The sequence below is a fragment of the Chiloscyllium plagiosum genome, chromosome 25, assembly GCF_004010195.1.
Source record: "Chiloscyllium plagiosum isolate BGI_BamShark_2017 chromosome 25, ASM401019v2, whole genome shotgun sequence".
Classification (NCBI taxonomy): domain Eukaryota; kingdom Metazoa; phylum Chordata; class Chondrichthyes; order Orectolobiformes; family Hemiscylliidae; genus Chiloscyllium; species Chiloscyllium plagiosum.
In genome coordinates, this window is record NC_057734.1 from 2,107,596 (window position 1) to 2,132,395 (window position 24,800).

General features: G+C 38.7%; 1 protein-coding gene across 8 annotated transcripts in view; it reads left to right on the plus strand.

Moving 5' to 3' along the window:
- ep400 (E1A binding protein p400) overlaps window positions 1–24,800 on the plus strand; it is a 150,956-nt gene that overhangs the window by 35,119 nt on the left and 91,037 nt on the right. For 6 of the 8 annotated variants that reach the window (XM_043715350.1, XM_043715352.1, XM_043715355.1 and 3 more), the window contains 15 exons: window positions 6,181–6,303; window positions 10,046–10,485; window positions 11,627–11,950; window positions 13,768–13,953; window positions 15,466–15,606; window positions 17,184–17,265; window positions 17,426–17,472; window positions 17,728–17,800; window positions 17,890–17,979; window positions 18,490–18,606; window positions 18,781–18,983; window positions 19,070–19,247; window positions 21,189–21,325; window positions 21,921–22,090; window positions 23,395–23,569. In XM_043715350.1, coding sequence (XP_043571285.1) covers window positions 6,181–6,303; window positions 10,046–10,485; window positions 11,627–11,950; window positions 13,768–13,953; window positions 15,466–15,606; window positions 17,184–17,265; window positions 17,426–17,472; window positions 17,728–17,800; window positions 17,890–17,979; window positions 18,490–18,606; window positions 18,781–18,983; window positions 19,070–19,247; window positions 21,189–21,325; window positions 21,921–22,090; window positions 23,395–23,569 — 2,486 coding nt within the window. The remainder of the gene's footprint in view (window positions 1–6,180; window positions 6,304–10,045; window positions 10,486–11,626; window positions 11,951–13,767; window positions 13,954–15,465; window positions 15,607–17,183; window positions 17,266–17,425; window positions 17,473–17,727; window positions 17,801–17,889; window positions 17,980–18,489; window positions 18,607–18,780; window positions 18,984–19,069; window positions 19,248–21,188; window positions 21,326–21,920; window positions 22,091–23,394; window positions 23,570–24,800) is intronic. The other 2 variants (XM_043715354.1, XM_043715356.1) reach the window with 1 other exon arrangement.

Here is a 24,800-nt window from a genome sequence, read left to right on the forward strand (position 1 = left end):
TAGTCAAGCCCGGAGCGTTCCTCGGCACAATGGACGTTTCAGCACTCTACACCAGTATCGCCCATGATGGCGGTTTCTGGAAGAGCTGTGTAATGAAGCTCCATTGATTGTTCTAGAGTGTTGTGGGATTCCAGTAGTCCTGAGTTGACTGGCTAAGACACCAGTTGAGAGAACATTTTTATTTTAAAATGCTATGGACTATGTCCACTGACAAACAATAAAGATCACTTTTTTTGACTTTTTTTTGAGAACCATTTCCTTAAGGGTTGATAATCAAAGGGTATAGATTTAAGATAGTTACCAAAATAACTGCGCTAGCATGCTGAAAGGCTGCTCTATGAAAGAGTGGCTAAGATTTGGAATCTAATTAATTGGGTAGCAGATACAGATTCAGTTGTATCTTTTGAAGACAGTTGGATAATTACTTGGAACAAAAAAATGCAGAGCTATGGGGAAAGAGCAGGGCTAATTGGATTGATCTTTGAAAGCATTGATGCGGACCTAGTAGGTAGAATCATTTACTTGTGTTCTGTGCTATTTTCTGATTAGCTTTCTGCTAATATTTAAGGAGTTGGAATTTTTTTTTGAACCAAATGGAAATTGTCACAATTGCTTTGGTTCAAAAAGTGCCTGAGAAATATTGTTTGAAATTTCCCCAGGGACATAAATATTTGATCATCAATGACGTGTTACAGAGTGACGCACACCAAATGAGGCCATTGGGTCATTTGCCTGTATTGGGTTTTTTTTTGAAAGAGTTAGTCATACAGAATTACTCAGCTGCTGTGTTTCCCCCATAGTGGAAGAAGAGTTCCTCCTTCCAGCATTCGGTTCACTTTAAAAAGCCATTTGGATTAATCCACCTACTGTTTCAGTGTGTTCCAGATCAAAACAACCAACTAACTGGATCAAAACAAATCTCACCTTCCTTCGGATTCTTTTTGTTAATGAGCCTAAAGCTGTATCCTCGGAGTATTAACCCTCTGACCAGTGGAAACTGTCTCATTCTTAGCTATCAAAGCCCTTGATGATTTTGAACATGCATTATTAAATTATCCCTTGACTTCCTTTATCAGCAACTCCTTCCAGCTTCTCTTATTTTCTCCATCCACCTAAGGTCCTGGATCCCTTGTGCTAAACCATTCACTGTTAGTAAGACTTGGAAATGTTTTTGTTTCATTTATAATATTAAAATTACATAGAACTTTGATTAGACCATACTTAGAATATTATGAACAGATCTGGTTTCTGTTATATTAAAAAAATGTAATGTAAAGCACTGGGGCACTGGAGGAATGTGAATGTGACACTATTGTTTAAGAAAGAGGCAAAGGATAACTCAGGAAACTACAGAGCTGTCAATTTGACCTCAACAATGAGAAGACTAATGGAGTCCATAATGTGGGATTAGATACTTATATAGAGAAAAATAAGTTAATACTAGGCAGTCAATATGGCTTTGTCAAGGGCACAACTTTAATTGAGATCTTTGATGAGGTGACATAGGCAGTGGATGAGGGTAGTGTTATAAATATTGTTTATTAGGACTTTCAGAAAGTACTTTATGTGGTGCCATATGGCAGGTTGGTTAGGAAATTAGAAATGTTTGTGGTTGATGGCTCCTTGGCAAAATGGATTAGAAATTGGTTAAAAGATAGGAAACCGAGGGAATTTCTCAGACTGGAAACAAATTGAAAATGGTGTTCCCAGGAATTGGTGATGAGATCGTCGCTTTTTCTATTTTATATAAATGATTTTGGAGATGGCTGTTGAGGGCAAAATCTGAATTTGCAGATGGTACTAAGCTGGGGAGAGTATGATGATGATGATGATGAGCAACTTCTGAGGGACATTGACAAGTTGGCCAAATAGGCAGACATCTGGCAGATGAATTTCAATGCAGAGGAATATGATATAATAGATTTTGCGAGAAGAAACATGGAGAGTTATTACAGGCTCAATGGTAGAACTTCAAGAGGAGTGCAAGAGCAGACGGATCTTGGGGCTCAAGTACAGAATTCTCTGAAAGTGACCAGGCAAGTTGAAGCAGTTGCTAGGAAGGCTTATAGGATTCTTGAGTTTAAAATAGAGACATAGACTATAAAAGCAAGGAAGTGACCACATTTGGAAGGATGTTAAAGCACTGGAGAGTGTGTAAAGAAGATTTTCTTGAATGATGCCAGGAATTAGATATTTTAAATACAAAAAGATTCAAAAAGTTGGGCTTATTCTCCTTGGAGCAGAAAAGATTAAGAGGTGACCTTATTAAGGTGGTTAAAATGGTGAACAATTTTCACCGTGTAAATTGTCAAAAGAGTTATGAGTGAAATGAAGAGAAACTCCTTTACTCCAAAGTTAAAAATCACACAACACCAGGTTATAGTCCAACAGATTTAATTGGAAGCACACTAGCTTTCGGAGTGATGCTCCTTCATCAGGTCCGAAAGCTAGTGTGCTTCCAATTAAACCTGTTGGACTATAACCTGGTGTTGTGTGATTTTTAACTTTGTACACCCCAGTCCAACACCGGCATCTCCAAATCCTTTACTCCAAGTTGTTAGGATTTGGAATGTGTTGCCTGGGGAAGTGGTCAAAGTGGATTTCATAGGAGATTTTAAAAGGAAGCTGGATGGATGTTGAAAGGAATAAAATTTAAGGACCACGGAAATAAGGAGAATGGAACTTGCTCTTTTGGCAGCCATTACAGACCTGGGTCAAATGGCCTCTTGTCCTGTAAAATTCTACAGTTCTAAAGATAACCGGGCTGAGAGTTTTTGATTCTTGGATAGATTTCACAGACTGGGGATCTTTTCTTTAGAAAAGAGAAGATTGAGGACTGACCAGATACGGGATAGGCTTTTACATTAGGAAAGTGTTTGATCGGTTTGATGTAAAGATGGCACCAGTACAGGAGCCAATACAGTGACTGGACAGAGAGTGGGTGAGGTTTAGAACTCTAGCAGCCACAATCTTTTCAACAATCTCATTAAGAAGCATGCTACTTTTGCTTATTGAATGTGGTTTCAGCTTTTGCCTTTCGCTTGCCAACCTGCTCTGACTCCAGTACTTTCTACTTTGCTTATTGTTAAGAGTTTTTCCTTTATGCCAGTGTTTGTAGTAGTAATTCCCTTCCTCCCTTACTTAACAATGATCTGTCCTGATTCGGGCTTTTGTCCAGGGGTTGAAATTGTGATTGTTTTCCCAGTGGCCTTCATTTTAGTGCTAACAACTGTGGTTTTCTTTTATGATGTTGCAGTCTCTGCCTTGGACATAGAGATGGACTGTTCTGCCTATTTCAATTTTTATACTCCGTGCAGGCCTCATTCTTCCCTCATCTCAAAATATATCTGAACCTTCTCTTAAATATCATTATACTGTTTGCCTCAATTACCCACTCCTGGCAGAAACTTCCAGATTCTTACTAATCTCGGGATAATTAGGTTTCTCCTGAATTATTCCCAATTGGATTTATAAGTGACAACACTAAATTCAGGATCCTGGATTAGGATTTCCCCACAATTAAAGCCATTTCTCTTCATCTACTTTACCAACCCTCTATATAGAGTTCAAGGTAGTATTTGTTATGCATAGATTTATCATATTTACTCCATTAATAAAGATTATTATTTGATATTTCTAATATTACTTGCACACAGTCAGCCTATGTGTTAGGGCTGTTTTAGTATATAAATTATTTAAAGAATGGCTTATTATGCTTTTGTGGTTGGCTCTCAACAATGTCGATGCTCCTCTGGCAAAGTCTACTTATGCAGATATTTAACAGTGGCAATTATAGCTCATTTATGAATGCACTCCTTCTGAGTGCAGTTATTCCAGCTTTAAGTCTTGTAGTAGCACAGAATTGTTAGAGGCCTTGTCTTTTGAATGAGATGTTAGACCAAAGCTGTAAAGGAACCATGCATTATTTTGAAGAAGGCCATCATCAAAAACATGATCTTATCATTCTTGCATCACTTTTTCTGAGAGCTTGCAATGGGCACATTGGGTGCTGTCTTTCTTATTTTACAACAGTGACAGTATTTTTAAAGTCCATTGGCCCAAATGCTTTGAGGCATCTTTGGGTGTGTCATATGAACACTATGTAAATGCAAATTGCTATGGCTGTTCTTATTCTAATAGTAGATGCTCGTTTAGGAGCTTATATCATGATTAAATAAGTTGCACAGATAATCATTGCTGATGATAAATTTGTAATTGGCTGAAGTCTTTTATCAAAGTTTGAGATTATACTAAATACTCTGATTAAAATTAAGCAACATAATACATTCAATTTACCCTAATAACAGGATTGTCAATATTCCTGAGCTGATCACTCGTTTTAGCTGAAAATTTAATTTAATAGCTAGTCTTTGTTGATTTTTGTGCACATTTTTTGTTGGCTGTGTGAAGTCTCTGTTTGCTGTTTGGTTTACTTTTGGAGATCATTTTAGACATGATCCCTAATAAGGTGAGAGGGCATCATTCATTTTTTTCTCCTTAGCATTGTGACTGACCAGCTTTTTTGTAATATGATGTGGAGGTGCTGGTGTTGGACTTGGGTTTCAAAGTTAAAAATCACACAACACACAACAGCAGTGCTCCGAAAGCTAGTGCTTCCATATAAACCTGTTGGACCATAATTTGGTGTTGTGTGATTCTTAACTTTTTGCAGTATGTATACATTATACCAATAAGTAATATGTTCCCACATTCTGACAGTCTTGAGCTGTGAAAACAAAATGTAAGCATTTTGCGAATGCCATTTTGTACATTTGGGTGTGTTACTTGCTCAGAACGTCCTTCTGCACAGTGATGGACAGGTACAGATCCTTTGGTCCATCCAGTCTGTACCCTGTATTCCTGATGAAGGACTTTTGCCCAAAACGTCAATTTTACTGCTCCTCGGATGCTGCCTGAACTGCTGTGCTCTTCCAGCACCACTAATCCAGAATCTGGTTTCCAGCATTTAATCCAGAATCTGGTTTCCAGCATCTGCAGTCATTGTTTTTGCTCAGTCTGTACCTATATGATTGTGATGCCTTGTGCATTTTAAATACTAAGATTAACACGAAGCAAAATTACTTAGATGTTAGCTAAATACTGTCTATCCCATCTGGAACCTTGTGATCTGTTGGGTGAGAAGAAAGGCCCAGGCCAATTTGGGAAAAGTAAATCTGATCCATTAAACCAATTAAAACTAATCTAGGGGATCAGTCTGGCCCTGATTAATTCCTTGTACCATCCATCCCTTTGTGAAATGATCATCGTTATACCGAGAAAATGCTTCCATTCTCATTTGAAGGAATATCAAATTCTGAGCCTGTTCCAGAGTTTCACTTGCTGATATTGAAAATTGATTCTAAAAAAACTGGACTATAAAAACTTGTAATCTGAAATATGACCCCTTCCTTTAACCAATTTAATTGGCATGACAACTCAATGTATTCCCTTCATAACCTCTAAACCTCAATCAACTGATCTGCAAGTCTGCACTTCACTAAAGCTTGAAAGGTTAGTCTGTATTCATAACTAGGATAATACTTTAAAGGCTAAATGTGGTGGGCTGAAAGTCCAAGATGGATTGATATCTATAACCTATTAAGTTTAGTTAGTTATTATGTCAAATGAAGAGATTTAATTTGCAGTAAGATGTGGTTGAGGTACATATAGAGCTTATTCTAATGTATACATGTCGCATTATATGCCTCTTATATAATGCTTTCTCACTAACCTAATGTTGCTCATCATTTTTTTTTATTTAAGTTGAAAACCCCCAAAGAGCTTCCTCAGATCTTCATGCTGTGGAAAATGTGCCTATATCACTAGCCGGAGTGCCATTGAGTGAGTGCATGCTGCATATAATGTGATGTAACAACAGTGTCCCATCACACACAAATCTGATACTTTCAATATACTGCACCCCTTGCACCATTAGTTTGACCCTTGGAAGCATTGAAGTGAGGTACCTGGCTGTTCACTAATTTGCACAATACTTTGAAGCTTTTAAATCATTTTACAAATTCTTCCAATGAAGTCTTGAAAGAGTTAAGGCATTTGCTGAAAGTCAGAAGTTTCATGCATGATGAGCAAGTCTGCGTTCACCTTGAAGAGGAGATGCTTCAGTAAGCTTTTTTGTTATTGCATAATATTGCGAACTCTGTGTTTTGCTTTTGACTTCAGATCAGAATAAAAGGCCACGGATAGAAGGTGGTCGTCATGGAATGGTTTTCCAGCATACAACTATGACTACTTTAGGATCTCCAGCTATTGTTCCCTTACAGCAACTCATGCCAACAGTGCAGGGTAAGAGATAACAAACACATCTTCACATACACATTTTGATGTCTTCTCTCATTTACAAGGACCTTTTTCATTTACTTAGCTTGTGTGTAAACATCCTTTGACCGAGTATCCATCTATTTAAAGTGAGATTAATGGTTTCAGTAAGGGTTTCGTTTCTATTCTGTTTCTTACTCCGAACTTTAATGAATGTGAACAATGCCAGTTTTAAAGTGCCCACAATCCAACCAGTATGCATGAACATGAGCGACATTTTCAAAAGGCTAAAATTTCTGTTTACAGGGAGAGGCTGCGAGAAATTATAAACTCAGTTCCATCCATGTTAATGATACTGCCTTCCAGTGAGTTAATTGGTGCGTTAGAAAGAGGGCTGTGCTATATTGAAAGTATCAGTGTAATATAAATGCAGTATGTGATGTTTTCAAACTGTGTATCGGCGTACGCTCTCACAATTGGTGTTTCAGAGCACATTGATCTCTGAGGAAAGCATACTTGTCCTTTAATGAGGTTTTGAACATAACTTTGCTTTTTCTTTTAATGCAGACTGTTTAAAATTCTGTTTGGAATATGCTTTATGTTTTCCAGTAGATACATGCATGGTGTGGCCAACTTGTGGTGTGTAGACATCAACTTTTCATTTTTAGCACTTTCTAATCATAAAGGTAAAGAAGGACTTACAGGTGATCTGTTAACCTGTTAGGTAGGCATCAGATCCTTTCAGAGAGGTACCTTGTATTCTGAAATTTGATGCATATGCCCTTCTTCCAGTTTTATTTTTCTATACTCATGATTGTCATTAAGTAGTGCCATATTTTACTGCACCTTCTGCTTTTCCTCACATTCCTCTTATTTATTTTCCATGAAAAGTCTTCAGGTGTCAACTGTGACACACACTCCTCTGAATCAAAGGGTTGTGGTTTTCAAACACTTCAACTACACTAGTCCTTCAGTTCTATACTGAGGCATCGCTGTACTGTTGAAGTACCCTCTCTTGGGTGAGATGTTCACTGAATGCCTGTCTTTGCTCTCAGATGGAGGCAAAGATTTCACACTCAATATATGAAGAAAAGCGCAGGAAGTCTCACCAGTTTACTGACTGATATTTACCCAAAACTGTTTTAAAACTGATCATCTGGATATTTTCTTATTGCTGTGATTGGGACTTCCTCATAGGCATATTGGCTATACTTCAAAAGTGAAGTCCGTCGGCTGTAAAACACTTTTTAAAATGTCTTGAAGTATGTCAGTTGCTGTATAAATGTAGCATCTTTATTTCTTTGAATTTGAACCCTAAGTTTTTGATGACTAACACAAACAATCACGTCAAGTCACATGTAATGCTACAGGCTGAATTTAGCATTGAACTAATATTTACAGGCCAGTCATGTGCATTTTGGTTGGGACAACTTTTCCTGATTTATCAGTCAAGATTTGTGCAAGAAAAATAGACAATATCACTGTGTATAAACATTTCAGTGTTGCTATCAGTGCTTGAAGTCAGTCCCTAACTGATTCCAGCATATCATCAGGATTGCACATTCTGTAAGTGGCTCTGCAGTTTTGAAACAACATGTGTCAAAGCAAACCTCCCAACAAACATTGGATGGCTTACCTCCATTCTAAACGCTCTGAACCACTCAATTGCTCTTAAAATAATGCTTACTATTCTATAACGCCTTATTGCATCATAATGTGTGAAACAGAAGTGCATTGACAGTTGTTACTTAGCCTACATAACAATCACTTCAATCTTAATAAGTTTCACCTTGTTCAGAATAATGTTTACTCAGCCAAGGAAAAAAATACTTTATCTTCACTGACTAGGCACACATTAGCTTCTTCCAAGCTCTATGAAGTGAGAGCGTGTTTCTTGGTGCTTTAAAACTGTACCTCTGGAGAGGGAGCCTGTGGGGAATTTGTGGTGTAATTCAACTTTTGTCTGAATGACGTGTTCTGTTTTCTTTAACTCTCATTTCCCAAGATAGATATCTGAGCATGTTGGTGGGTATTGAGTCGGTCTTTGTTTTCCTTGCAGTTCCTGTATGTTGCCAGAGCTGTAAGGTCAAACTGTGTAGGTGGGTTAACTTGCACTATGTGTAATGCACAACTTGTTCCAGTCTTCCATTATTGACATGTTCTTGCCTGTTTGCTGTTTTTCTAAGTCATTAACAGGTCATTAACTGAATGTGCATGCTTAAATTCCCAGAATGACCAACGTTTGTTTTGTACAAAATTTGAAGGTAAATAGACTAATTTGAAAATGAAGTGCTTATAATTTGCAGGTGACTTGAGTGGTAAGTTTCTTTCTATATCCTTAGGTTCAAACTGCTCATGTAAAGCTTCCGCATCGCCTTGTGGATTCTGTATTTTGCGTTATTTAACTTTGTAAATTAATGGTATCATACGTATCTTTCACAGAGCAGTTATGGCAGGAATAGGGGACTGTATATTTGACATTAGAGTGAAAAAAGGCTGTTTCTTTCAGCATTTGATTTTCTGCTTCCTGCTCTGTTCCTGCACCAGAAACCCAATAATCATAATTGCATTTACAATTCTGCAGTCTCACAAACAGTTTAGTTGTATATATCATCATCATAACCCCCGACATGAACTTCACTTACAAGTTTGAGACAACTGTGTTTTATCTGTTTAAGTCGGATTGAACCCTCTAGGGTTGAGCTGGCTCAGTAAATTTGCTTCTGTGAAATTTTACAATGGCTTATGAGTTAATTTACTTCTGGTATCAGTAAACTATTTTTCTAAAAATTCGATAGAGCATGATGACAGAAAAGCCAGTGTTGAATCTCGACAAGGAATTCTGTGCCAAGAATTTTTTTATTCCCTTTCGTCAAGTGTGCTGACAAGGTTCAGTTTGATTTCAATCAGGTTTGGTTTTAAGAATTATTTTACATCAAGGGCATCTTTTATGAGATATTTGGGAATTGAGTAGCTCTACATAGGAATTTAAGAAGAACTGTTATGTAGTAGAGAAGCACACGTTTGATCATACAACTTGGAAGGAGTGTATTTGGCCCATTTTGTCCGTTTTGCCTCTTGGAAGGAGCTATCTGATTAGCCACATTGTCCAAAACTCTGCAACTTTAATGTTTATCCAGTCTCTTTTTGAGTGTTGCTATTGAATTTGTTTCCACTACCCTTTCAGACAGTTCACTTTAGATCATCAGACCTCTGTGTTGTATTCGTAGAAAGGTAATCTCATTTCCGGTTACTTTACCAGTTTTTAAAATTCATTACCAAATTGTTATCAACACTCTGGCCATGGAAACAGTTTCTTCTCGTTCACTCTATCCAAAACCCTCATGGTATTGAACATAAGTACATCTGCCCTTTTAACCTTTTCATTTCTAACAAGAATTTTGTCCAACTTCTCATGTTCCACTACATGACTGAAGTTCTTCACCCTGGTGAATTTTCTCTGCTCCCTCCCTAAGGTGTTGATGTCTTTCTGAAGGTGAGATGTCCAGAACTGGTCACAATATTGCCAGCTGATGGCTAACCAATGTTGTCTAAACAGTTAGTGTAACTTTTATGCTCTATTTCACTGTTTATGAAATCCATGATCTCGTAGATTTTGTTTTTAGCACTGCTTCACAGTCTGACACTATGGATGATATTTATACTATGTTAATTGCATACATTCACCATTCACTAGAAGTAAATGACTTCGTTAAGACGAGAACAAATAATGCTAACTCTACGTTCTCTGTGTTTCACATTTCCTCAGGTGGAATGCCCCCTACTCCTCAGACGATACAGCTTGGTGGCCAGAAACAAAACCAACAGCAATACGACCCTTCCAAAGGACCTCCAGTGCAGAACGCAGCTAGCCTGCACACGCCTCCACCCCAGCTGCCTGGCAGACTGCAACCTACAGTTATGCCATTGACATCACTCCCAGCTACTATTCAGTTAACACAACAACACGTGGTTGAAACCCAGCTGCAACCCCATCCCCAGCTTCACACCCAGCCTCTTCTCCAGCCCCAACCCCAGCCTCAAAATCTTCCACAAATCAAGGCTCAGCAGCAACCTGTTTCTCTTTCTCAGTCTCAGACCCAGCTTCAAGTTCAGCTCCAGCAGCAGGTGCAAGCTCCACTTCATGTGCCGATGCAAACCCAACCGTCAGCACAACTTCAGTCACAAGCACACCTTCCTCAACAGCAGGTAAATATACTGTGTGAAGGTGATTTGTGTGCCAAATCTATTGATCAAGATGAAAGTTACCTTTTTAAACTGTAATGATTCAAGCAGAAACCAAAGACATGTTGACATCTGTGAATATACTTCACTGTAGATACTTTCTGTGCTTCCATTAGTATCATAATTTCTGGCTTTAGCTAACTACTTTGTATTTCTGACATTCATTATTCTAATTACAATCACAAACATAATCAGAAATTGCTGGAAAAACTCAGCATGTCTGGCAGCATCTGCAGAGAGAAAGCAGAGTTAATCATTCTGGTCAGTGACCCTTAAAAACTTTATGTACCCCATTGTTTATCTCAATATATCAGCAAAGCCTTTTATTCTTTACTCATTGTGTGATTATCCAGTTGCTCTTTGATACAATTGATATGATTTACCTCAACTACTCCCCATGGCAGTCAAAGTATGTATGCAGAAAGTGGGAACAAGGTGCTGAATTGAATGATCAACCATCATCACATTGAATGATGGAACAAGCTTGCTCATGCTGTTATTTTCTATGCAACCCTTATGCAAAATTATTTGCTTCTAGTTCCCAGATTGGGAATCTAGCCAAATGTACCCTAGTGCGTTTTGTAAAAGAAATATTGTTAACCTGTATTGTTGCTTTTAGCAGATTTGTCATTCTGTACCCCTAGATATTTTGCTCCTATATTCTAGCATCCAAAGAATATATGATCTCCTTATTTGATCTGCTGGAATGTATTATATCATATTGATCACTAATGTTTGCTGAATATATCTCCATTAATGTAATATTTTATTTGCGGTAGTCTGCTTCTGTACTGCATCATTGGTGTGTGCAGCTTTAATACCCTTGTCCAACTCATTGGAGGATGTCCACACTACCAACCACCTCTCCTGTCGATCACCTTCTTTAGATAATTCTCTCTGTCCGTGCCATTACTGCTTCATTTCCCCAATTTGATTTCCATTTATTTACGCACGACCTTGTCAAGTGCTCTTAAGGTGTTCATGAACTTGCCTGAGTGCTACAGAAATGCAAGTATGTGTTGTGATATTTATACAAAGAATTTGCTGCTTATGTCAAAAATGTATTTTGTCACCATTTTATATTTACATTTCTGATTTTGTACAGACTGTGACGCTGATGCGATCGACAAGTGACTCTGGCCAGGCATGCCAACGATTGATTGCTAATTCACTGCCTACCTCATCTGTGCCACAAGTGACCCTTTCAGGGACAATATCTTCTGCGCCTGTACATCAAGCATTGACTAATAGGACTCCCCTGGCTGCAGGCAGGCCAGTGTCACCAATCTCTCAATCCAAGCAAATGGGATTGGTTAGTTTATCAGTCACGGTACCACCTAAAGCCCAAGTGGTGTTACAGAATTCGTCACTAGTTTCACAGGATAGCACTACAAACGCAAAAGATAAAGTTGTTGAACAGGTGAAACAGGTAGGCATTAACTTGTAATTTAGATGTTTCAGTCTGGCATTCCTGCCCGAGTGATCTGATTGCTTAGCTTTTACATCATAGAGAAAGAAATGGAAAGATCTCTTGAGATGGTGTGATGCACTTAGGTGGGAGGGGCTTGAGAGGAAGTTAAACATTGGTCGGTTCTATAACATTATGCACTGAAAACTCACATGCTTTACGCTGTTTGATTTTAGTTTAAGAATGAGACTAATATTTTACTGATTGCTGTGTACCAGGAGTTTGGTTTAATATAGCGTGATGAAAAGCATATAAAATATTTTTTCCAATTTTGATGGTTGGAGTAGTTTAAAGAAAAAGGCAGGGTGATGTGGGTTACTTTTAAGTTAGGAATAGTGATCTAAATCCAGCATTTCTCACAAAGGGTGTGACTGTAGCCCTCTACAGTGTTAATAGAATAAGATATTTGTACTTTTGGGTTTTTCACAGCCGGTTCGATACATAAAATTTCACAGCAAAGAATTCTGAGTTCAGTTCAGAAAAGTCAAACATTGAGTTCAGAAGTAAGTTGTCTTTTCTCTCCAAGAGGAGTAGTTTTTTCAGTTTGAGGAAGCCAGTTACTCCAGCAGAAGTATGTAGCTTGAGAAGCCTCCTGGCCTCTGGATAGAAATCTGCAAGTCATTAGAACTGAGAAAGTTTAGGTCTTCAAATTTGCAAAAGATTCCTGACAGCAGATCTGGAAATGAATCATCACTTTGTCTCCATCTGTCAGAATCTGCAAGAGTGGAGTCTTAGATGGTATTGGGAAACAGTTTGAAACTTCATTATGATATTTGCATTAGCATCTTTTTGCTGATTTATGTGCATATTACTTGGTTTGTTCAGTTTTCGTATTTTGTGTTGTGTTGTTAAAGAACACCTTGTGTAGCCTTGTGTGGATATGTTTTAGAAAGTAACCACCGTTACTTAACTGTAATATTTAAAGGATATGATCTATCAAGCCAGGTTTCATTCTGGGATGTGACATGTCCTGTAGTATCCATCAATTGGGATCAAGACAATACTTGCTTGGAGAAAAAGGTTAGAGGAGGTTCTTAATTTGACAGATGTTTTATTATTTGTACTTGGATTATTTTTAAGTGAATGGCACAAGACAGTGCTTCATCAACTCCTTGAAGGGCTTAGTGTACTGTCAATTAGCCAGTATGCCTTCCCAATCTCAACAGAATTCAAAGAAGGAGTACCACTTCAAGGACCACTAAATTTTCTGGGTATTGGGCAAGACATCCAGGGCTTTGGGGATTGCAAGTCACCCATGCATTGGATCACTTGTGTTATTGAACAAATATGATGTTTCAGTATGCAACATCAGCAATTAGTTGTGCCAAGTGAGTTGACCACCTCTTAGCTTATGTTTTCACTATATTCTTTGGAGTTTAGAAGAATGATAAGTAAGCATGCAAAATCCTGACAGGACTTGGCAGGATAGATGCAGGAAAGATGTTTCCTCTTGCTGGGGTGGGGCAAGAAGCAGGGGACACAGTCTCAGTAAGTATCAAGCCATTTAAGATGGGTGAGGAGGATTTTTTTCATTCAGAGGGTGGTGAATCTTTGGCATTCTTTATCCCTTAGAGCTGAGGCTCTTTCATTTAAAATGTTGAAGAGTGGGGGAAAACAGGTGAACATTCAGCTGGGACTGTGAAACTTAGAAGGAATACAAAGCTCCAATCTATATCTTTTTACTCTGCATAGATCTCAAGTTGCACCAGATTTAGTATTTATCAATTGGAGTTCTGTGGACTGTGTTAATTTTGCCCTAATGCACTTTTCATTAATAGGAAAATCAGATACATCAACGAATTGCTGAACTTAGAAAAGAGGGGTTGTGGTCATTGAGGAGACTGCCACGACTTCAGGAAGCACCACGGCCAAAGTCTCACTGGGACTACCTGTTGGAAGAAATGCAATGGATGGCTGCAGATTTCGCTCAAGAAAGGAGGTGGAAGATGGGCATTGCTAAAAAGGTAAACTAGAATCTGATATTGTGCACTAACAGAAAGGAATGAAGAACATATGTATCTGCAACTAATCTCAATTCTCTAAATACCTCCCAAGACTGCAAGAAACTATAGAGAGTCATGAACTCAATTGATTGACTCCATCTATACTACCCGCAGCTTTGTGAAAGCAACCAACACAATCAAAGACCCCCTCACCCCAACTATACTCTCTTCCTTTGGGTAGAAGATGTAAAAGTTTGAATATACATATTTACAGATTCAAGGATAGCTTTTTTCCCTGCAGTTATCAGACTTTTGAACAGACTTCTCAAATGTTAATTCTGATCTCTCTATCTCTGCACCTTCTCTGTGGCTGTAACATTGTATTCTGTGCTCTGTTCTGCTACCCTGATACACTTTATGTAGTACAATCTGCCTTGTAGCACACAAAGCAACATATTTAACTGTAATTTGATACATATGACAAGAATAAACCAATCAATCATGGAATTACTTCCTGTCGATAATTTTTCTTGCTGCTGAGCTGACCTACGACATTCATGTATAACTATAGCTTCCAAAACTGGAAGTCAATGCTGAGAATGTTTAGTGCACAGATCTTCTGAAGGAATATTGCCACAGAGTTTTTCAAGTGCATTTTCACTGTTATATGGGTAAACACAGCAACTAGATGGCATACAGGAAGGTCCGTAAACAGTGACAGAGAACATGTCCCTTTGGTTAATTTTTGGTTGTGCTGCTTGAGAGGATTTCTTTGTCCCAGAGCACATCTGAAATAATTAATTGGCCATTCGGTCTTGAGGTTGTCAAGCGGCACCCTACATATTCAAGTTGTTTTCTTTAAATGAGAGATCTTTGTGCCACTAATCTATGATAGTCATGAATAAATTCAGTAGGGAATTCAGGATCAGTGTCTTTATCCGAGGACTTGGGGGTGCCATTGTTGGCCTGGAGTGGACAAAGTTAAAAATCACAAAACACCAGGTTACAGTCCAGCAGGCCTGTTTGGAAGCATTACATTTTTGGAGCACCGCTTCATCATCAGGTCGCCTGATAAAGGAGCGGTGCTCCGAAAGCTAGTGCTTCCAAATAAATCTGTTGGACTATAACCTGGTGTTATGATTTTTAACTTTATCCAAGGAGTGGTGAGAACATGGAACTCATTGCCACGTAGAGTGGTTGAAACAAATAGTATGATGCATTTAAGTGGAGCTCAGATAAACATGTGAGGCATAAAGAATAAGAATGTTATGCTGGTGGTGCGATGAACATGTCAGAAGAAAGTTTTTGTGGAGCAGAAGCGCCAGCATGAATTTGTTGAGTCAAATGTCCTGATTTTGTACTTAAGAAATAAATATGGATTTTCTTAATTTAACAGAATTACTGTTTGCTAGGTGAGTATTGAATGCTTTGTATGTACCTAGATATTGGAAGGATGTTTTTATTAACTTCGATTATCTAAATCAATACTGATTCTTAAAAAGATAACCACCAGTAATCCTTCTTTTCAATTAGCTTGCACGAACTGTTGTGCGTCATCATGAAGAACAGAAGCTGAATGAAGAAAGAGCAAGACGAGAAGAACATGCCAAACTAAGACGGAAAGCTGCTGCCGTTGCTCGAGATGTGCTGCAATTTTGGTGTAATATTGAAAAGGTATAACAATGAAATATTATCATTAATTAGATCATTAAAAAATCAGAAACAAATACTTACTTGTTCCAAAAAGTACCTGGCGATGCCAAGCTTCCTTAATTAATATCATCACTACTATTGGTGGTTGTACCTTCAGCTGCCTCTTCTCTAGGCCCTGGCGTTGTCTTCCTACATCACTCCATCTGTCCTTCTCATATGATCCATCTTAAAATCTACCTCTATGACCAAATGTTTGCTCAGTCTATTTTATTATCTCATGTAGCTTCTTGTTAAATTTTATTTGGTTATCACGCCTGTGAAACCATTTGAGACATTGTTTGTATTAAAATATTATGTGCTATATTAATGCAAGTAGTTGTTGCTCTTTAGCTAATCATGCAGGCATTTGGTAATTGATGTGTTTTTGTTCGGTTGAGTAGTCAAATGATATGATTAGCAATGATGCCGTTTGTTTCCTAATCGACTTGTTTGGACATGTTATGACACACCTTTTGTGGCAGGTGGGATTTGAAACTGGACCTATAGGTGCTGTTTGCTTGTCAGATTTGGCTGATCATAAGTGAGGGTTGGTCTGTAATCAATTTATAAATTGCAGATTTGAAACCTGTTTGCTGCAGTTCAGATCCCACAGCACCTGTGACTGTGCAAAGTGAACACAGCGTTTGGTTTTGATAGGGTCGGATGTCAGACAACACCAGATTATAGCCCAATAGGCTTATTTGAAATCACAAGCGTTTGGAGTGTTGCCTCTTCATGACAAAGGGGCAATGCTCCAAAATCTTGTGATTTCAAATAAACCTATTGGCTGATAACCTGATGTTGTCTGATTTCTGATGTTGTCAACCCTAGTCCAACACCAGCTCCTCCACAGCATGGTTTTGATAATGTGTTTTGATTCTTTTCAAGTGTTTGAAGAGAATTGGGATGAGAGAAAGAAATGTTCTGGAATTCCAGGGGATTGGAGAAAGTGGCTAGTTATCTATGCTGCTTGGAATTTCTGTGTCTGATGGACTGCTTTAAAAGCCCATGAAGTACTCTAAACTGTGCCATCATCTTTATATGCTTTGACTTTAAATCACACTTGTCTCGTCATCACCCTCTCCTTCAAGAATTGATTAAGGACAAATAAAACAAAGTAAACCAGAAATAAAATCTGAAAATGCTGGAGGAACTTAGCAACTCTGGCAGCATCTGTGGAGAGAGATGTTCCACAGATTCTGCCAGATTGTGAAGTTTCTCCAGCATTTTCCGGTTGTATCTCAATTAAGACCAATCCTTTGGTCACGGCTCTCAATAGTTCCCTCCTTCGTTTGACATTCATTTTTGGCTGATTGCATCTTTGTGAAGTGTCTTGAGATGCCTTTTCACTAAAGACATCCTGTAAATGTTTTTTGTATTTTCTAACACCTGACTATTCTTGACAGTGTGAATGGAAGGGGGAAATCTTCTTGGGTAATCAGTATTTTTGGGTGAAACTGTAGTAATAAAAAATCATGTTTTGCTCCGTTACATCCAAATGTAGAGAATGCTATTGTACAGATTAGGATAAGACTAAGGTTTTTGCATTTTCTTTACAGGTTGTAGAAGTTAAGTTGCAGCTTTATATGGAAGAGCAGCGAAGAAAAGCATTACATTTACGGAGGGAATCATCAAACAGAGGTTAGAAATATAGTTCAGCATCTTGTGTCAAAAATTATTGGGCTTGTATTTTGGCAGTTTCAAGCAGTAAATGAGAATGTATCAAAGTCATTTGTTGAATTTAAACTTGTGTCTAAATATTAGACTACTGCATTTGTAATATTTGGTTTTCTTATTTCAGGTCCAAACTCTGTATCTCCATGGCCTAAGTCAGAAAGGCCGAATGATGTAAGTTCTCAAATTGACTATTTGTATGTAAAAATGGTTAGACTGTAATGTTGTAGGGGTTTCTGTGCAGTATAAATAAAAAGATTTTTAAAAATTCAAGATTTAATGATTTATGTTTTTTTAACTAATTTTGGAGCTATTATCAACATGGACAAGTGCTTCAGTTCTTCTTAGTAAAGAAGTTTTAGTGTAATCCTTATAACAGTTGAAGCATGAGAAATGCTGATGTGTGAAGTGTGTATTTTTGATTTGTAGGATACATTGGGCAATGAAAGCAACAGGAAATCCAGTGATTCATTTGCTGGGGATGAAGCTGCTATGGAAACAGGTTTGTTGATAGATTGTTATCTGTCATTAAAAAGGTACCTATCTGCTTGCAGATGAATCTAAAACTGTGTTCCAACTTTCATTTTTCAGTGGAAGACTGTGAAGAAACAATTGAAGAACAAGAGGCTATTGAAGGCATTATTGACCATCAGACTGAATTGGCCGATTTAGCCAAGCAAGGTAATGGTGCCACTTTAATCACTGAAGTTCAAGAAAGAAGCTGAAATGGAGATCACAACAATGATACTACAGTGTAAAGGATTAAGTTGCATAAACTTAGTTTGTATTCCCTTCCACTTAGTAACTGAAAAGGTCATCTAATTCAGGTGTTTAAAATAATTTTTTAGAAAAATAATTGCTTTGGTGTGGGAATCGAGAAAGAGTGGATATAATGTTAGTGCTAAGTTATTTTGGGTGGGGGAGAATCATGAAAACCTTTTACACACGAAGTCTTGTAGAAATCTGTAAATCTTTACCTCAATGGGTTGTGAATGCGAGGGGATCATTTTCAGCTTTCACAACTGAAGTCAGTAGATTTTGATAGTAAGGGTATGAAGGAATGTGGTACTTCAGTGGATGCTTGGAATTGAGCTCAAGCTCATTTGTGATCTGATGAATGGTAAGCAGCATTCAATGGCTGAATGACTCTCGTATTCCTAATTTTAAGTGCAATTATTAATTTGCTTACAGCTGAAATCCCTCTGGAAGACCTTGTACGACAGTATGCTGGTGCTTATTCAGAAAACTTTGACTGGCCAGCTCCAGATTCTTCTGACAGTGAAGATGATGACTATGAGGATGTTGAAGGTGTGTTACCTCATGAAGACTTGTGGATGAATATAATTATTATGCAACTTCATCAGTGCATGATAAATTTAAGGCTCTTGCCTGCAATTTTCCTCATTTCTGTATGCTTAGTACAAGCCACTTGGATATTTTGAAACTCAGTTCAGTGTGGATACTAATGAGACTCTGTTTCAGAAATGGCAGAGGAGTTTGATGCTGAATTTGACAGTCCGGAGCAAGAGGTGGCAATCGATTCTTTGCTGAGCGTAGACCAGTATAGAGTGGTGGAGCGAGTACATAATCCGGCTGAGGGAAGGAGGCCAAGAAAGGACATCGCTGAGGTTTCTGCTGTTGCTGAACCCATCCTGCCAAAGGGCACAGCTCGCTATGCATCCTCGGTAATTGTCTGTCTCAGGATAATTGTAGAGTTAAGTGGCTTTTTGATGCAATGGTGTGAATGGTATACGATTTTATTTTTTGATAGGTGAGAAATGCTGCTCCTTTCTTGCTTCGTGGAACTCTCCGAGAATATCAGCAGATTGGTATTGATTGGCTAGCTGGTTTACATAGAAGAAAACTAAATGGAATCTTGGCTGATGATTCGCGGTTAGGCAAGACTGTGCAGATCATTGGTTTTTTAGCCCATCTCGCTGCCAACGAAGGTAGGCCAAATGCAGAACTCAAACTTGAATATTTTGTATAGAAGCTGGAGCTTTGTCATTTTGATATATATAATTGGAAAAAAGACATTTGAGTTTTGGCAGGACCTGAAAGCATGGTGGGTAGAGAAGCAGTCAAGTGGGCTTTTTAGTACTGACATTAGAGCAACATGTTATTGCAGATTAAATAGAGGTTTTTATTGCTTCCTTATCCAATAAGACGTGCATTCGTACAGCGTCATTCAGGCCTTCAGGATACTGCAGATGCTTTATAGTCAGTGTTCTTTTGAGATACAGTTACTAATAAAATGGTGGGGAAAATGGCAACCAATTTATGAAGAGCAAGGTTCCTCAAACACTTGTAAACTAAATGATCAGATTATTTGATTTTGCTGATATTGGTTACAGTCCAGAGTATTGGGGGAGAACTCCTTTGTTCTTCAAATGCAGACATATGAATTATCAGACGTAGGCCATTTGACCATTCAAGTCTGCTCTCCTATTCAGTCAGATTGTGGTGGATCTATTTGTGTTTTGGGTGTAGCTCTTCTTCAGGACTGGTCGTAGATGTAAGGGGAGCTGCAGGTAAAGGGGGCAGGGTGATGACGAAGGGATAGGTGAAGACAGGTAGAGGCTATGACCTGGTTGGTGATGGGAGGTATGAATCCGGTTGGCAGCTGGAAGGAAGGATCAATCAGAGGAATGGAAGGGAGGGAAAGGGCTGCGAAAGAAGTCGGGTGATGGGAAGGGAGATTATTTGAAATTCGTGAACTCAAATGTTGAGTCCTCCGTGCTGTAGGCTGTCCAGGCAGAAGATGAGGTGTTCTTTCAATTTGCGGTCTGATTTGTTGTGGCAATGGAGGAGGCTGAGGATGGTCATGTTGGAAAGGGAGTGGGAAGGGGAATGAAAATGAGCAGCCTCTAGGAGGTTACTTTTTACCACCTTCTGAGGATCCACCCTGTGAGAGAACGGTTCCCTGGATCTCTGCCCTACAAGTGCAACCTCTAATTTTTAACCTGTCTCTCCTCGCTGGAGGCTCATCCACGTCTACTTTCTCAAGACTTTCAGGATCTTAATCATTTCAATCAGGCCACCCGTCTTCTAGACTCTAGCCGGGGAACTGGCCCAGTCCATTGCAATATTTCATCCTAAGACAACCCACTCATTCCAGATATGAGTTTAATATACTTCCTCTGAACGACCTCCAATGCATTTACGTCCTTCCCAAAATAAGAAGACCAAAACTGCAGGCAGCTTTTAAAGATAAGGTCTCACCAATGAGACAACATGTCATCTCAGATAGATGCTGTGAGATCTTTTACTTCTATCTGAAAGAGCAAATGGATGGGTGATTTAATGTCTTTGCCAAAAACAGTCTTTTGTCCAGTACTACACTGGAGAATTGGCCTAAATTTTATTTTTGTGTAGGAGTAGTAACAGAGGATAAATACTTTACATTTGTTCACAACTTTGTTCAAATTGTTGCCACAGTAAATAAATCTCCCCTGAGAATCTCATCTAGCTTGGACTGCCCATTGAGCAGTTTCACTCAATTCTTCAATAATCACAGAGCCAGAAATTGTATCTGCACCTAGTCAGTTTTATGTTCTGTGGAAAATAAAAGCTGAAAATGACTAAAGTGGAAACCACGTTGCTTAGCATCTGAAGGAAGGAGACAGAATTACATTGCGTTTGTCTTGAAAGTCACAATTGTCTGTCTTACAACAACATTGACTATCTTTAAGAGTATGAACTTATGGTTTTGAACTTCGTTTGAAGTGACTGGTTCATTTTTATTTCTAAATTTTCTATTTGGCTTTCAACTTGAAATACATACATGTATGAAACCAATGCATTTGTCCTAATTATTTCAGATAAATTTTTAATTTATTTGTGCGTATGTGGCCTGTAGGTTTTAATATTGTGTGTGTTTTTGAATTAAGGCATCTGGGGTCCGCATCTTGTTGTGGTGCGAACTTGCAAAATGCTTAATTGGGAAATGGAATTCAAACGGTGGTGTCCAGGTCTCAAGATCATGATGTACTTTGGCACAAGGAAGGAACGTAGAGTTAAAAGAGAGGTAATCTTTCATTAATTCATTTGTTTCAGCTATATCTAATAGGAAAGATTGAACAGCCTGAAACTGTTTATTGTTCCATAGAAGAGGGCCCAATGGAGGTGACCTAATGGAGGTCTTCAAAATTTATCAGAAAGTTCAATTAGGGTAGATTGAGAAAATATTTCCACTTACGGGAGGAGACCAAAACCTGTGATTGTAAATATAAAATAGTTTGGAAGAAATTCAAAAGGTATTTGGGAACTTCTTTACACAGAGTGGTGAAAATTTCGAAGTTGTAAACCCAAGTAATGGTAGAGGTATATTGCACTGAAGTGTTTAAGGGAAAGCTGTAGAAACACAAATTAGGAAAGAGTAGGAGAGTACGCTGATGGATTTTTAGTAAAACTGGGAGATTCGTGTGGAGCATAAACACTGGAGTGGATTAATGGGACCAAATGCCTGTTTCTGTGTTTTATGATTGTAATTAATCCCTTTGCTTTGGTTGTTAGTGTGAGCTGGTTTTTTTCCCCTGATGTAAAAACTCTTAATCTATGTCTGATGATAATGTATAAATATTGGGAATGGAGTAGCTAAACTATATATTTATCAATTTTAGTGTTGGTTGGAACCCAAAACCTTCCATGTATGTATAACCTCATACAAGCTTCTGCTAAAGGACCACCAAGCTTTCCGAAGGAAGAGGTGGAAATATCTAATACTGGATGAGGTCCAACAGCTCAGGAACACTACTGAACGACACTGGGAGGCCCTGTTCAATCTCAAGAGGTCTGTGTCATGTGTGTATATGTTTATGGCAGTAACTAACTTTAGCCTATTGCTGTAATTATGGTTATGTTTCAATTTAGGGAATGCTGTTTGAAAACTGAGAGTAGAGATGATAAAATCCTCAGAATGTAGCATGTTATGATATTGTGTTCTAGGTGATTGACTTGCTGGAGTAGAGGTAAAAAAGGCACAAATATAAGGCTAAAAGGACTCACTTATAAGAGTAGGTTTAATAGAAAATTGCAGGATGGTAAAATCAACTTGTTTAAAATTATTAAAATAATTAGGGTTTTTCGAGAGAAATGATTTCCTCTAGTGAGGAAGAAGTCCTCCAATAAGGCATTCCAGTCTTAAAATTGGAACCAGACTTTTTAGTGATAATCTCTGCAAGCGGTTGCTGTCTCAAAGAATAGTGGAAATCTGGTACCTATAGTCCCTCAAAAAACTGAGGCTGGGGAGTCAGTTGAAAAGTTCCAAGATCTCTGTTGATAGATTTCTGTTTTTAAGGGTTATGGGATCAGGGTGGGTCAATGAGAACTTGGATAGGATCAACCATTCTGTTAAAGAATGAAAGAACCGACTTGAGGGATGGAATAGATCCTGTTCTAGTACGTCTTGCTCTTTAAAATACTCCAAAGGACTGAAGAAATAGGTAATTAGGTACCTTGAGTTTGCTCTGATGTTCAGCTAGGTCATGGCTGATCTACTGCAATGTCATTCTCCCGTACTGTCTCCATATCCCTTTAATCTTTCATATCTAGAAGCCTGAACTTTGACAACAAAATTACCCTGGTTAAGTGAGGAACGATGAGCCACATGGACCAAAAGGTCCACGGTTTCATTGTAGCTGGGTGCATAAGATGAATGCTGTGAACCTGGGGTTAGGAGTGAGGGGCAATCAGTCAGCATTCCCACTTCTAGTTGTCTACCCAATTTCTACAGCTGAGAAGCATGACGTCTTCTCCTGGGTGCATAGCAGGGCTGTTGTGATTTTAATGCCTGATAGGATTAAACAGCCCATTGACACTGACTCCCTGAATTCGCAACAGAACGACCAGTTGGATGACATAATGGAATCTGGCAGTCATCTGGAATTTTGTGATGGCAAGAACTCATATCTTAGGTGAGTGGAGGGAGAGAGAAAAAGGGAGTAGTTGAAATTAGGAAGTTTTCATGCCAGCTGACAAGTGCAAAGGTGACATTTGATAGACTCCAATAGAACGCACTTAGTTCTGGTAAGTTAGGTTTTTGAATGGTAATGGGATGCAAATGGGTGAATTGAAAGCAAATTTTTCCTTTTTTAGTCAACAGCGTCTGCTTTTGATTGGAGCTCCTTTGCAAAATACCCCCATGGAACTGTGGACTATGATGCATTTCCTGCTGCCTGGAATTTCCAGATCCTACCTGGATTTCCCTGTGAAAGTTGGCACAGATGAAAATCAGGACTATTGCCACAAATTGGTAATAAGAATGCATAGGGTAAGTGCAACTTCTGCTTAAATTTGAAAAAGAAAATGGCAAGATTGTAAAGGAATCTTGGCAGGCAGTCTGAATGTGGAGTTTCCTGCCACTTCAGCAAATAGTGTCTTAGGGCAGTCAGCTGCAAAATGGCGAAGTGTGAGACGTGGAGATGGGAGGGAAAGTACGGTGACATGGTTGAAGGCTTCACTAGTTTTGGAAGAGATTGTATGTCTTATACCTTGATTAGTTCACAATGCTTTCATTGCAGAAAGAGCCTAAACGAATCAGATTACTCTTTTTAAAGTAACTTATCCTAATGTAGGTCAATTGCAGTTACTTGACAGAGGTAAGCAATTAGATTTTGTAGAATTTATGCTCCCAGAAAGCACGCCATGTAGTTCAGAAGTATGTTAGCCTTTGTCCGAAAAAGATTTGTGTACAGGAGCAAAAAATATGAGACTGCACCTAAGGTGTTGAGTGCAGCTCTGGTGCCCTTTCCTGTGCAAGGATGTTGACTAGACAGGTCTGTAGGGTGATGCCCTTCATCAGGTTCCTGAAATGTTGATTTTCCTGCTTCTCGGATACTGCCTGACCTGCTGTGCTTTTCCAGCACCACTCTAATCTAAACTCTGGTTTCCAGCATCTGCAGTCCTCGCTTTTGCCCTGTTGGGTGATGTGACTGTCCTTGAGGAGAATGGATTATATTCTTAGAAAAATGAAGAACTCATAAGAACTTACCATAGTGATTGGAACCAGGTTGACCTCATTGACTGTGAGGGTGAGGTTGTTGCTTTGGGTTGTTAACCTCGGCAAACCAGGAAAGGCCTGGTTGACCAATATAACCAGGAGATTAAAATCTCCTCCGTTCAGGTGACTGATTTCAAGCTGGCTGGCCAAAGCCAAAATAATGTGCACAAATAAATAGAGTGCCTTGGTGATGGGATACCAGCCTCTCTGCAGTTATTTCACTTATGGAATTCATAAAGGGATAGAAAGAATAGATGCTCCCCCTGACTATGGGATCTAGAATTGGGGAATAGTCTCAGGATAAAACTCAAACTATGTAGGACCAGACTAATTACTCCGGATGCTGAAATGATTGCCAGTGCATGTGCTAATGAGGCCAGTAAAGTCATTTCACTGTGATGCAGCTGTCTTCACCAGGATGCTTCTGTGCCAGGATACTGTGGACAGTCAATTAAACTATTTGTTAGATTGTCTGTTGCTGTGACAGGATTCCCTCCTGTTT